At 46.0% G+C, this 14,530-nt stretch overlaps 1 protein-coding gene across 1 annotated transcript in view; it reads right to left on the minus strand.

The window, feature by feature from the left end:
• LOC123769539 (uncharacterized) overlaps nucleotides 1–14,530 on the minus strand; it is a 128,219-nt gene that overhangs the window by 60,514 nt on the left and 53,175 nt on the right. Inside the window, exons 5-8 of the mRNA XM_069316925.1 lie at nucleotides 10,382–10,432; nucleotides 9,633–9,691; nucleotides 8,461–8,624; nucleotides 8,200–8,254 (exon numbers count right to left, since the gene is read on the minus strand). Coding sequence (XP_069173026.1) covers nucleotides 8,200–8,254; nucleotides 8,461–8,624; nucleotides 9,633–9,691; nucleotides 10,382–10,432 — 329 coding nt within the window. The remainder of the gene's footprint in view (nucleotides 1–8,199; nucleotides 8,255–8,460; nucleotides 8,625–9,632; nucleotides 9,692–10,381; nucleotides 10,433–14,530) is intronic.

A 14,530-nucleotide genomic window follows, 5' to 3' on the forward strand; every position in this document is an offset into this window, starting at 1 on the left:
AGAGTGAGTGCCAGACACCACCCCTGAGAGTGAGTGCCACAGACACCATCCCTGAGAGTGAGTGCCACAGACACCATCCCTGAGAGTGAGTGCCACAGACACCACCCCTGAGAGTGAGTGCCACAGACACCATCGCTAAGAGTGAGTGCCACAGACACCATCCCTGAGAGTGAGTGCCACAGACACCATCCCTGAGAGTGAGTGCCACAGACACCATCCCTGAGAGTGAGTGCCACAGACACCATCCCTGAGAGTGAGTGCCACAGACACCACCCCTAAGAGTGAGTGCCACAGACACCATCGCTAAGAGTGAGTGCCACAGACACCATCCCTGAGAGTGAGTGCCACAGACACCATCCCTGAGAGAGAGTGCCACAGACACCATCCCTGAGAGTGAGTGCCACAGACACCATCTCTGAGAGTGAGTGCCACAGACACCATCTCTGAGAGTGAGTGCCACAGACACCATCCCTGAGAGTGAGTGCCACAGACACCATCTCTGAGAGTGAGTGCCACAGACACCATCGCTAAGAGTGCCACAGACACCACCCCTGAGAGTGAGTGCCACAGACACCATCCCTGAGAGTGAGTGCCACAGACACCATCCCTGCGAGTGAGTGCCACAGACACCATCCCTGCGAGAGAGTGCCACGGGGCGGGAGCAAGAATCGAGAGAAAAAATATACAGGAGCAAATGTTTGGTGATCTTGCGCGAATACGACGCCCGGCCTCCCCAGCGTCTCTTAAACAATAACAATGCATAAAAAAAAACTCATTTGCATACGAGCAGGAGGAAGCCAGACCCCCCCCCCCCACCCCCCGAGGAGGGGAAACGACGAGGCAATATTTTATCCTTGGATATACACCCCCCCCTTAACCCCCCCCCCCCTTCACTTCTCTTGGGGTGTTAGGCATATTGTACCTTCCCTGCTTCCAAATTATTCATGTTGCTTCCGGCGTGCTTCAGTGTATAGTGCATTACTTAGGTTTTAAAAACAAGTATGTTTTAAACAAACAAGTAAGAGAGATGATTGCCTATAGCGGCCGAGGTTGTACAAGACTTTTGTAGCTCAAACTTTCGTTGTGATATTGTTTCAATTTTATCAAGAGATAGTGTGCTAGCTAGCGCCGGGCGCTGATGTTAGACACGCTAGGATCAATTATTGGTACACATTCTAACAATTAACAAATATGTGTAATCTTAGGCGAAGATAGGATATTCTGACCCCTCCCCCTCCCCCTATGTTCCTCTGAGAGGTGTCCACAGACAGAACACCCGCCCCTTAAAGATGGGGTGGGATGTCCTTAAGATGTCCCAACATTATTCCTCAAAATGGTCCCCTGGTCGGGCACAGCAACACTTACCTCGGAGGACATCCCTGCTATTCTAGCCATGGTCTTGTGCGCTCACTCCACGTCCTGAGGTGCCCGCAGCTGCCCTACCTCAGCGGCCCAGCTCTCTTGTTTACCTCGTAGACTCTTACAGCCATCGCTGACACCTTAGCTTGAGGTTACCTTGAGGTGTTTTCGGGGCTTAGCGCCCTCGCGGTCTGGTCGTCGACCAGGCCTCCTGGTTGCTGGATTGGTCGACCAGGCTGTTGAAGGGCCCTCCAGATATATCCGCCTGCGTCTCTCTCTCTCTCTCGTCGCCTTCGACAAATCTTGGTTTCAAGGGCACCAGTTGCCCTTGACTTCAGAGGTTGACGATCTCGCTCTCAGTTCGGGGCGGTTCTGGAGGAGCTCTTCAAGATCATTGGCGCCGTCAATAGTTCGTCAAAATGTCGTATCTTCAATTGACTTGCAATTTGGTGAGCCGAAGTGGTTTGTAAATTTAGATGGGCAAGCTACAGAGAGGGAGGAGTTCTCCCAGGTCCTGCTGCTTCTTCTAGGTGGCTTACCCAGAGGTTAGGGAAATGTAGGGTAGCAATGGCAGGGTAAATATGGGCAAAAGATGAAGGATAAAGCCAATAATGGCAAATGAAAGGAGGAGGAAGGAGGCGCGGCAGGAAAAAGAGATGAATTAAAAGGTACTTCAGACAGAGCTATTTGTGTCTTGAACAATGCCTTGGTCAGGAATCCTGCTCCCTAGATCCACCAGCCCGGGCTCCAGGTCACCCTGCCCCGCCCGTCATCCTGGTCAGCTCGGCTGTGGGGGTGAGCATGGGGCGGAGGCTTCCGTGGGAGGGGGAGGCTTCCGTGGGAGGGGAGTGAGAAAGGACGAGGTTTCACGTCACTTCCTCCCACTGCACAATCATTATCCACCACCTGGGTGTCGGAGGGACACACTATCGAGGCATTACTCAAGACTGTGACGTACTAAGGGGCTCACTATCCAGGCCCTAACTTCTCAAGCCTCCCACTGTCAAGCCATTGTCCACCTCGAGGCTGTCTCTGGTCGTCTCACTGTCTCTCGGCACCTTCTAAGACCTGACGCACAAGAACGCCTTCAGAGTCTTCTTCAAGTTAGGACGATGAGTTCTGTGCCTGTAGAAGCACAGAACTACCTGCGTACAGCGCTGTTCCTTCACACCGCACACGACGTTGGCCTCCGCCAGGCGCAACTGCTTCAGTATCTTGAAAATCACATCTTATAAATCCAAGGATTTTTCTTTGAATTCCTCAATAATGTTCTGATATTCTTCCGGTCCCCGTTTTTGTTGAAATGTGGATCACGGTAAACTTCACTAAAAAGGCACCGCTACACGTCGGATTTCTTAACTGATGTCAAGAGTAAGGAGCTCACGTGGAAATCCATTAATAGTTTTATTTATCGTGTCATTTTATGAGGATTCTGATCAAACTTTGTCGGTGAAAAAGTCCCTAACATCAAGAGCTTTCGTTAAACATTTTTTTAAAAAGTTGGGGAATGTTAATATGAATATCGTGTTGGTGGTGGGGGGGGGGGGGGGAGGGGATGATGGGGTGTGGGTAGGGAGGGTGACACACGCACGCACGCACACGCACACACACACACACAGGGGAGAGCACGGGCGGGCGGGTGGTTTTCGGGCGGGCGGCGGGCGGGTGGCGGCGGGTCGGGAGCCGGAGCCACACTGCGGACGGAGGGAGGATGCTGGTCTCCCACACTGTCCCGGAGATGGACACATCCAAATCCTTGCTCCTGGCTCGGGCTTGCGCTTCGCTCCACCGCCATTAAACTCCCCAATTTCCTCGAGGTCATCGTCGGTAGCATCAATTGTTTACATTTTGAAGTAAATTAATCCAAACACTGCCAAGCCTAAGCTCAAAACCAAAATTGTTTTGGTGTGACAAATTGTTCATTAGACCTCTAGCTTGCCAGAAGCACTCCATTGCAAATTATTGCAAGTGCAAACAGACCATTTAAAGAGTGCCACAAGCAAGTGCCAGGCCCCAAGAGCCGCCTCGCAAGCACCGCATGACACTATAAAAGCAATCCCAGTCCCCCCTTCCAGCACTAACTTACACAAATCAGTGAAGAGAAAACGGGATTGCGCCAGCAGGGGCGCCGCCGCGCTCTGCCCCACACACTACGCCGACATACCAAGACACTGCAGAAAATCAATCTTTTTCGTAGACATCCTTGGCCTAGTAACCTGGTGGCCAGACCCGGGTGGGAGGTCATCATCTCAAGAGCACCTCTCATACACTGATAGAACCGTCCCAGAAAGCTCACCGGCACTTAATAGCGATCAACGACACTGATCGCAATGCTCAAAGCTCAACATACATCACTGCAACTGCCTTAGCCTCTTTGACTTCTGTTGCGGTCTTAATAAATGAACATAAACACACCATATTTATGCTTGTTTTATTCTATCACAAAATATACAATCAGTTAAGGCAGATTGTATAGGCTGAAGAATACAGATTTGATTTGGTAGACGACAAACATAACATCTTTTAGGAACTTAGAGAAGTAGGCCTTCAATAGTACTTGATAAGTCATCCCAGAGTACATATCTTCAGTATGCCTCCAAACTAGAAAACTCCAAATGACATGGAGGCGGCACAATAAAAGACTTTTACAATTCTTAGGCAAATATTAACATCGATGACATATATATATATATATATATATATATATATATATATATATATATATATATATATATATATATATATATATATATATATATATATATATATATATATATATATATATATATATACATACATACATACATACATATATATACACACACAAGTCCGAGACAAGTCAGAACCGTGAGATCAACACGAAAGCTTAAGACGCGCCAAGGACTTAAGATGGACTTATGATGTTGTACGTACTCTAGTGAAAGAGTACCGAGCAACTATGACGGTACGGTAAGAATCAAAGGGTTCATAATGACTAAACTAGTCATTCAATATCTGTAGATGCTGGGCTCAATAGTTAGTCTCTCGAGGTGTATTTATGTGGACAAACGTTGCCAGTTGTGAGGCGGGACCAAAGAGCCGCAGCTCAACCCCCGCAAACACAACTAGGTGAGCACTATAGATACTGAGAATGACATGACTCCTTTATTCAACTCACAGAGGACATGAGTGCTCCGTGATTGGTACATTTGATACCTGGTTGATGGGGTTCTGGGAGTTCTTCTACTCCCCAAGCCCGGGCCCGAGGCCAGGCTTGACTTGTGAGAGTTTGGTCCACCAGGCTGTTGCTTGGAGCGGCTCGCAGGCCCACATACCCACCACAGCCCCACATTTGGTGGCAACTGGAATTCAAACACAATAAATCCCGGGTAATGGGGGAAGGGATCAGATCAGGAGGCCTGGTCGACGACCGGGCCGCGGGGACACTAAGCCCCGGAAGCACCTCAAGGTAGCAGCAAGTGGGATATTTTGTTTTCTGTGTTGGAGGTGGAAGGCAAATTTATCCTTCAGTGTTGAAAGTGGAACACGAAGCACTAATTCAGGGACGAGATTCACGAAGCAGTTACGCAAGCACTTACGAACCTGGGGCCAGATTCACGAAGCAGTTACGCAAGCACTTACGAACCTGGGGCCAGATTCACGAAGCAGTTACGCAAGCACTTACGAACCTGGGGCCAGATTCACGAAGCAGTTACGCAAGCACTTACGAACCTGGGGCCAGATTCACGAAGCAGTTACGCAAGCACTTACGAACCTGGGGCCAGATTCACGAAGCAGTTACGCAAGCACTTACGAACCTGGGGCCAGATTCACGAAGCAGTTACGCAAGCACTTACGAACCTGGGGCCAGATTCACGAAGCAGTTACGCAAGCACTTACGAACCTGGGGCCAGATTCACGAAGCAGTTACGCAAGCACTTACGAACCTGGGGCCAGATTCACGAAGCAGTTACGCAAGCACTTACGAACCTGGGGCCAGATTCACGAAGCAGTTACGCAAGCACTTACGAACCTGGGGCCAGATTCACGAAGCAGTTACGCAAGCACTTACGAACCTGGGGCCAGATTCACGAAGCAGTTACGCAAGCACTTACGAACCTGGGGCCAGATTCACGAAGCAGTTACGCAAGCACTTACGAACCTGCACATCTTTTCTCAATCTTTGGCGACTTTGTTTACAACTATTAAACAGTTAATGAGCTCCGAAGCACCAGGAGGAGGCTGTTTATAACAATAAAAACAGTTGATTGGAAAGTTTTCATGCTTGTGAACCTGTTTAATAAATGTAATCAAAGCCGTCAAAGATTGAGGAAAGATGTACACGTTCGTAAGTGCTTGCGTAACTGCTTCGGGAATCTGGCCCCAGGTTCGTAGGTGCTTGCGTAACTGCTTCGGGAATCTGGCCCCAGGTTCGTAGGTGCTTGCGTAACTGGTTCGTGAATCAGGCCCCCTGGTCATCATCCCCCCCCCCCCAATATAAACCAAATTGCATCATCTGGGAACCCATTCCATCCCCTTCCCCCCGCCCCCCTTCCCACGCCGCCCGCTCCTAACTTGTATAAAGACATTAAACAAGTAACTTTCAGCAGTAACTACTAAACAACGTCGAAATATACGACTATTTCAATTTCTGATAATTGGTCTTGCCAGGTGTGTAGGTCAATATATCCAGCTTCCACAATAAGGGTCCCTGTGTGCGTGTATACTGTATTCATATTAAACAGTGATTTACATAAACTTACAAAATATTATTACTAGTATAATCACTATTTAACATCTTTTACATTCAACTTTTTACATTCTTATTCACCTACCAGTGTTATAATTGTGTGGTTATCTTGAGAGGTTATCTTGAGATGATTTCGGGGCTTAGTGTCCCCGCGGCCCGGTCCTCGACCAGCCATGCACCCCCAGGAAGCAGCCCGTGACAGCTGACTAACTCGCAGGTTTCTATTTACTGCTTGGTAACAGGGGCATCAGGGTGCAAGAAACTCTGCCCATTGTTGCTCGCCGGCGCCCGAAATCGAACCCGGGACCACAGGATCACGCTTCCAGTGCTCTGTCCGCTCTACCACCGGCTGAGAGTGTGTGTGTGTGTGTGAGTGTGTGTGAGTGTGTGTGAGTGTGTGTGAGTGTGTGTGAGTGTGTGTGTGTGTGTGTGTGTGTGTGTGTGTGTGTGTGTGTGTGTGAGTGTGTGTGTGTGTGTGTGAGTGTGTGTGTGTGAGTGTGTGTGTGTGTGTGTGTGTGTGTGAGTGTGTGTGAGTGTGTGTGAGTGTGTGTGAGTGTGTGTGAGTGTGTGTGTGTGTGTGAGTGTGTGTGAGTGTGTGTGAGTGTGAGTGTGTGAGTGTGTGTGTGTGTGTGTGTGTGTGTGTGTGTGTGTGTGTGTGTGAGTGTGTGTGTGTGTGTGTGTGTGTGTGTGTGTGTGTGTGTGTGTGAGTGTGAGTGTGTGTGTGTGTGTGTGTGTGTGTGTGTGTGAGTGTGTGTGAGTGTGTGTGAGTGTGTGTGAGTGTGTGTGTGTGTGTGTGTGTGTGTGTGTGTGTGTGTGTGTGTGTGTGTGTGTGTGTGTACTCACCTAATTGTACTCACCTAATTGTGCTTGCGGGGGTTGAGCTTTGGCTCTTTGGTCCCGCCTCTCAACTGTCAATCAACTGGTGTACAGATTCCTGAGCCTACTGGGTTCTATCATACCTACATTTGAAACTGTGTATGGAGTCAGCCTCCACCACATCACTTCCTAGTGCATTCCATTTATTAACTACTCTGACACTGAAAAAATTCTTTCTAACGTCTCTGTGGCTCATCTGGGTACTAAGTTTCCACCTGTGTCCCCTTGTTCGTGTCCCACCCGTGCTGAAGAGTTTGTCTTTGTCCACCCTGTCAATTCCCCTGAGAATTTTGTAGGTGGTTATCATGTCTCCCCTTACTCTTCTGTTTTCCAGGGATGTGAGGTTCAGCTCCTTTAGCCTTTCCTCGTAGCTCAATCCTCTCAGTTCCGGGACGAGCCTGGTGGCATACCGCTGAATCTTCTCTAACTTTGTCTTGTGTTTAACTAGGTATGGACTCCAGGCTGGAGCTGCATACTCCAGGATTGGTCTTACATAAGTGGTATACAGGGTTCTGAAAGATTCCTTACACAAGTTTCTGAAGGCAGTTCTTATGTTGGCCAGTCTAGCATATGCCGCTGATGATATTCTTTTGATGTGGGCCTCTGGGGACAGGTTCGGTGTGATATCAACCCCCAGATCCTTCTCTCTATTTGATTCTTGCAGGATTTCCCCTCCCAGATGATACCTTGTGTTCAGCCTCCTGCTCCCTTCGCCTAATTTCATCACCTTACACTTTCCAGAGTTGAACTTCAGCAGCCATTTTCTAGACCATTCCTCCAGTTTATCCAGGTCATCCTGTAGTCTCTGTCTATCTTCATCCGTCTTGATTCTTCTCATAATTTTTGCATCATCAGCAAACATCGAGAGGAATGAGTCTATACCCTCTGGAAGATCGTTCACATATATTAGAAACAGGATGGGTCCAAGTACTGAGCCCTGTGGGACTCCGCTGGTGACATCACATCAGGTGACACACTCCGCTGTGTGTGTGTGTGAGTGTGTGTGTGTGTGTGTGTGTGTGTGTGTGTGTGTGTGTGTGTGAGTGTAATGGAACTTCTAATGAGACAAAGTCCTTCAGACCCTGGCAGACCAGAGACGAGAAGAGTCCACTCTGCTCCCTCTGATCTCTCAAACACTGGAGGAGCTCAAGTTTGGGACAACAGACCTTGAATTCAGGGCGGTAAGACGGGTGCATTCTGGGTAGACATGTACAGTGAATCATGGGGACACGTACCTTGGAGGATATGTGGGCGACGCTGAAGGACATGCAGCCCAGAAACTCGCTCCTCCTGAAGGTGGCCACGGGAGGAGGGAACGAGAGATCAGCCACACGTAGGAGCAGTCGGGGAAAGAGAGAGAGAAGACAAAAAATTCGTTAGTACCTTCTACAGGATCACTAACGGACGTCAACTAATATATAAAGTCAAATACTAATATATAAATACTAATAACGCAACATGGATTGAGAGACAGAGAGAGAGAGACATTCTCTTACTTCCTCAGAGTGTCGCGGCTCCAGATGGAGACGAGGAGGCGCTTGTCCAAGTCTTCGGCCAGAAAGTCGAAGCTGAACTTTTGGTCGAAGATCGGGGAGTTCGTGGCACGAACGAGCGGCGTCCTGCAGAACGTCCTCTCCTCGCTGTCGGGCACCAGCGATATCTGCGACAAGGGCCACCAGGTTACGTGTTAGTTAAGTAGTTAAGCAGACCTATAATAAGCAGAGTTCTGCAGTCCTATAATAATTTGTCTTCAGACCTATACACACAGAAAAAAGTTAATCATAAAACAAGCAGAGTTATAAATAGGAGAGTTATATATACGATGATATATATATATATATATATATATATATATATATATATATATATATATATATATATATATATATATAAGTCAAGGAGTTATACATAATTTAAGGAGAGTTATATATAAGGCAAGGAGAGTTATAGATGTAAGGCCAGGAGAGTTATATGTAAGTCAAGGAGAGTTATTGATGTAAGTCAAGGAGAGTTATAAATACGAAAGAGTAAGTTAGGCATTCCAACGACACCCAGAGTTATGGCTGAGGCAGCAGAAAGGAATTTTGGAAATGTGTGGATTTCGGTGAGAGAAGATTAATGCATGTAGCAGAGAGAGAGAGAGAGAGAGAGAGAGAGAGAGAGAGAGAGAGAGAGAGAGAGAGAGAGAGAGAGAGAGACAGAGAGAGACAGAGAGAGAGAGAGACAGAGACACATTTAGAAGGCATATTAGAGGAAATATGCCTCCGCTGCGAGCCAAGTGGGAATAAGATCAGGGGGAAGAGGAACGCTGTCATGACTGAAGCAGAACAAAGGCGTCGCTTATATCAAAAGTTCCGAACGGAATTCATAAACACCTGGACAAAGGGACAATGCACATATATTGTTTACACACACACAACAGGGATGAGGCGAACGACGGAAAAACAAATGTGGAAGATAACGCAAGACTTAGGAGAAGAAACGGAAATTAAAGCAGAAGAATGAGCGTAAGGTATAAGGAAGAACGAATCAGGTAGAGAGATAGAAATTATGTTTCTACAAGTAGTAGAAAGTACAGTAGTGATAGCAAAAAAAAAATCCTTCAAATGTCTCTGTGGGCTCATACCCTCCCTGTATACCAGGAGAGTATATCCTATAGTATACTCACCTTGACATAAGGATTGCACACGCTACAGAGCCGTGATTTTAACCTGCGGGCCGCCATGACTGAAACACAGAACACGATTAAAAATTAAACAGGAAGAAAACAAAATTATTCAATGATTTTGATTAAATTATTTAACATACAGTTAACATACCAGCCTGGGATAACCCAGACTGTTAATTAGTGCCACATTAGTGCCACTAATGGACTAAATAGTGGCGTTAGTGGACGGTTTGTCCGCTAACGACTCAATTGGTCAAGATAATGTTGGAAAACCAGTCTTAAATAGTTTGTGGGGATGAATACTAGCAGATGATAATCCCTAGAGTCAGCCAGGTGGCACAGTGCCAGCCAGTAGGCACAGTGCCAGCCAGTAGGTACAGTGCCAGCCAGTAGGTACAGTGCCAGCCAGGAAGCACAGTACCAGCCAGGGAGCACAGTGCCTGCCAGGAGGCACAGTAGCAGCCAGGGAGCACAGTGCCTGCCAGTAAGCACAATGCCACACAAGCACAGTGCCACACAAGCACAGTGCCAGCCAGGAGACACAGTACCAGCCAGGGAGCACAGTGCCACACAAGCACAGTGCCAGCCAGGTGGCACAGTACTAGCCAGTAGGCACAGTGCCAGCAAGGTGGCACAGTACCAGCCAGGAAGCACAGTGCCACACAAGCACAGTGCCAGCCAGGAGGCACAGTGCCAATACTCTCACAAAAACCAATCCTATACCATGAACCAGAAGACAATCAACTCACCGTGTATGGTCAGGAGCCCAAAGTTCTCGTACACAGCAATCTTGAGTTGACCTGAAGAAGACAGAGAATTGTAGAAGTCAACACAAGTGGCAGTCAAGATTATTCTACACACACAACTTCTACGTGTTTGCCCTAAGCAAAAATAACAAATATCGACAAAAATAATAATAATAATAATAATAATAATAATAATAATAATAATAATAATAATAATAATTACAATATTGTAGGGGTTGATAGAAGGTGAAAGGCTCAATGGGTGTGTAAGTGTATATGTAATTTCGAAAATATTAAATGAACGAATCCATAAGGGCCGTGACGAGGATTCGAACCTGCGTCCGAGAGCATCCCAGACGCTGCCTTAATCGACTGAGCTACGACCATATTATTTTCAGGTGAACCCTGCGATTTATATGAAGGTGGTGTTAAGCATTGGTCTGAACAACGACTCTAGGTGCCTACGTTCGTGTGTGTGTGTGTGTGTGTGTGTGTGTGTGTGTGTGTGTGTGTGTGTGTGTGTGTGTGTGTGTGTGTGTGTGTGTGTGTGTGTGTGTGTGTGTGTGTGGCACAGCGCCTCGCGTGGCATCTGTCATTAGCTGTCGTTACCATGAGACGTCGTTACCATGAGACGTCGTTACCATGAGACGTCGTTACCATTAGACGGTCGTTACCGTCACCCAAGAGAAGTCCCCAAGGCATGCCGAAACATCTGATGAATGATCATATATGTTTACATTTGCTGTAGTCTTAGACATTCAAAAGGGAAACTAATTTTAACCAAAATATTCCCACCACTCTGTAGATGTTCTATGTTCATATGTGAACCAATTGACGGGTAGAATGTGTGTGTGTGTGTACTCACCTAATTGTACTCACCAAGTTGTGCTTGCGGGGGTTGAGCTTTGGCTCTTTGGTCCCGCCTCTCAACTGTCTATCAACTGGCGTACAGATTCCTGAGCCTACTGGGCTCTATCATATCTACATTTGAAACTGTGTATGGAGTCAGCCTCCACCACATCACTTCCTAGTGCATTCCATTTATTAACTACTCTGACACTGAAAAAATTCTTTCTAACGTCTCTGTGGCTTATCTGGGTACTAAGTTTCCACCTGTGTCCCCTTGTTCGTGTCCCACCCGTGCTGAAGAGTTTGTCTTTGTCCACCCTGTCAATTCCCCTGAGAATTTTGTAGGTGGTTATCATGTCTCCCCTTACTCTTCTCTTTTCCAGGGATGTGAGGTTCAGCTCCTTTAGCCTTTCCTCGTAGCTCAATCCTCTCAGTTCCGGGACGAGCCTGGTGGCATACCGCTGAATCTTCTCTAACTTTGTCTTGTGTTTAACTAGGTATGGACTCCAGGCTGGAGCTGCATACTCCAGGATTGGTCTTACATAAGTGGTATACAGGGTTCTGAAAGATTCCTTACACAAGTTTCTGAAGGCAGTTCTTATGTTGGCCAGTCTAGCATATGCCGCTGATGATATTCTTTTGATGTGGGCCTCTGGGGACAGGTTCGGTGTGATATCAACCCCCAGATCCTTCTCTCTATTTGACTCTTGCAGGATTTCCCCTCCCAGATGATACCTTGTGTTCAGCCTCCTGCTCCCTTCGCCTAATTTCATCACCTTACACTTTCCCGAGTTGAACTTTAGCAGCCATTTTCAAGACCATTCCTCCAGTTTATCCAGGTCATCCTGTAGTCTCTGTCTATCTTCATCCGTCTTGATTCTTCTCATAATTTTTGCATCATCAGCAAACATCGAGAGGAATGAGTCTATACCCTCTGGAAGATCGTTCACATATATTAGAAACAGGATGGGTCCAAGTACTGAGCCCTGTGGGACTCCGCTGGTGACATCTCGCCACTCTGATGTCTCCCCCCTCACCGTTACTCGCTGTTTCCTGTTGCTTAAGTACTCCCTTATCCACTGGAGCACCTTCCCTTTTACTCCTGCCTGTTGCTCCAACTTTTTTAACAGCCTTTTATGGGGTACTGTGTCAAAGGCTTTTTGGCAATCCAGGAAAATACAGTCGGCCCACCGACTGTGTGTGTGTGTGTGTGTGTGTGTGTGTGTGTGTGTGTGTGTGTGTGTGTGTGTGAAGTAATAGTTGGGTGGAGTGTGGGTGTTGGGGAGGGGATGTGGGGGAAGGAGAGAAGGTAGTGGATATATATATATATATATATATATATATATATATATATATATATATATATATATGTCGTACCTAGTAGCCAGAACTCACTTCTGAGCCTACTATGCAAGGCCCGATTTGCCTAATAAGCCAAGTTTTCATGAATTAATTGCTTTTCGACTACCTAACCTACCTAACCTAACCTAACCTAACTTTTTCGGCTACCTAACCGAACCTAACCTATAAAGATAGGTTAGGTTAGGTTAGGTAGGGTTGGTTAGGTTCGGTCATATTTCTACGTTAATTTTAACTCCAATAAAAAAAATTGACCTCTTACATAATGAAATGGGTTGCTTTATCATTTCATAAGAAAAAAATTAGAGAAAATATATTAATTCATGAAAACTTGGCTTATTAGGCAAATCGGGCCTTGCATTGTAGGCTGAAAAGTGAGTTCTGGCTACTAGGTACGACATATATATATATATATATGTCGTACCTAGTAGCCAGAACGCACTTCTCAGCCTACTATGCAAGGCCCGATTTGCCTAATAAGCCAAGTTTTCATGAATTAATTCTTTTTCACCAACCTAACCTACCTAACCTAACCTAACCTAACTTTTTTGGCTACCTAACCTAACCTAACGTATAAAGATAGGTTAGGTTAGGTTAGGTAGGGTTGGTTAGGTTCGGTCATATATCTACGTTAATTTTAACTCCAATAAAAAAAAATTGATCTCATACATAATGAAATGGGTAGCTTTATCATTTCATAAGAAAAAAATTAGAGAAAATATATTAATTCCTGAAAATTTGGCTTATTAGGCAAATCGGGCCTTGCATAGTAGGCCAAAAAGTGCGTTCTGGCTACTAGGTACGACATATATATATATATATATATGTCGTACCTAGTAGCCAGAATGCACTTCTCAGCCTACTATGCAAGGCCCGATTTGCCTAATAAGCCAAGTTTTCATGAATTAATGTTTTTTCGACTACCTAACCTACCTAACCTAACCTAACCTAACTTTTTCGGCTACCTAACCTAACCTAACCTATAGAGATAGGTTAGGTTAGGTTAGGTAGGGTTGGTTAGGTTCGGTCATATATCTACGTTAATTTTAACTCCAATAAAAAAAAATTGACCTCATACATAATGAAATGGGTAGCTTTATCATTTCATAAGAAAAAAATTTGAGAAAATATATTAATTCAGGAAAACTTGGCTTATTAGGCAAATCGGGTCTTGCATAGTAGGCTGAGAAGTGCGTTCTGGCTACTAGGTACGACATTATATATATATATATATATATATATATATATATATATATATATATATATATATATATATATATATATATATATATATATATATATAATGTAGGAGATTGTGTATGGCTGGTGATTTACATGTGGGTGGGGGAAGGGGCTATTAGAACGAGAAAGGGTGGGAAGGTGGGCGGACACTGAAGGTGGAAGGGTGGTGAATGGTATAGATGGGTGGGGGAAGTGGGCAAAGTGAAAGGGGCGGTGCAAGGAAACCCCTAATATAGGAAGTAGGGGGAAAAGGGGATATTAGTCTGTGGGAGAAACTACTTTGGGTGGCTAGAGGGGGGAGGGGGAGGGGGGGTTGTGTGTTGTGAGGTTTGGCCTGGTAATGGTCTCGTCCCCCCTCCCCTCCCCCCCGTCTCGTAGGCCTAAGGTCCTCAACACTGGCCTACTGACCCCCCCTCCATTCTCCAAGACAACACAGAACTCTCAGATTATATGGCCCGAGACGCAAAACACACTTCATAGTGTTGTGGGGTTGGGGGAGAGGAGAAATAGTTGTGATAAACTCTACGGACTCGACACTGCAAGTTTAAATATTACATCATAAAAACACAAAAAGCACTAAAATATTGAACCATCAGAGCCCACTAACGACCGAACGATCCGAGACGTAATCATCCACAAGTATTATTAATATCAAGGCATTATCCAAATAATTTTTTTTCTTATAATCTCTGATAACACAAG

This window comes from Procambarus clarkii, chromosome 86 (assembly GCF_040958095.1).
Source record: "Procambarus clarkii isolate CNS0578487 chromosome 86, FALCON_Pclarkii_2.0, whole genome shotgun sequence".
NCBI classification, from domain to species: Eukaryota; Metazoa; Arthropoda; class Malacostraca; order Decapoda; family Cambaridae; genus Procambarus; species Procambarus clarkii.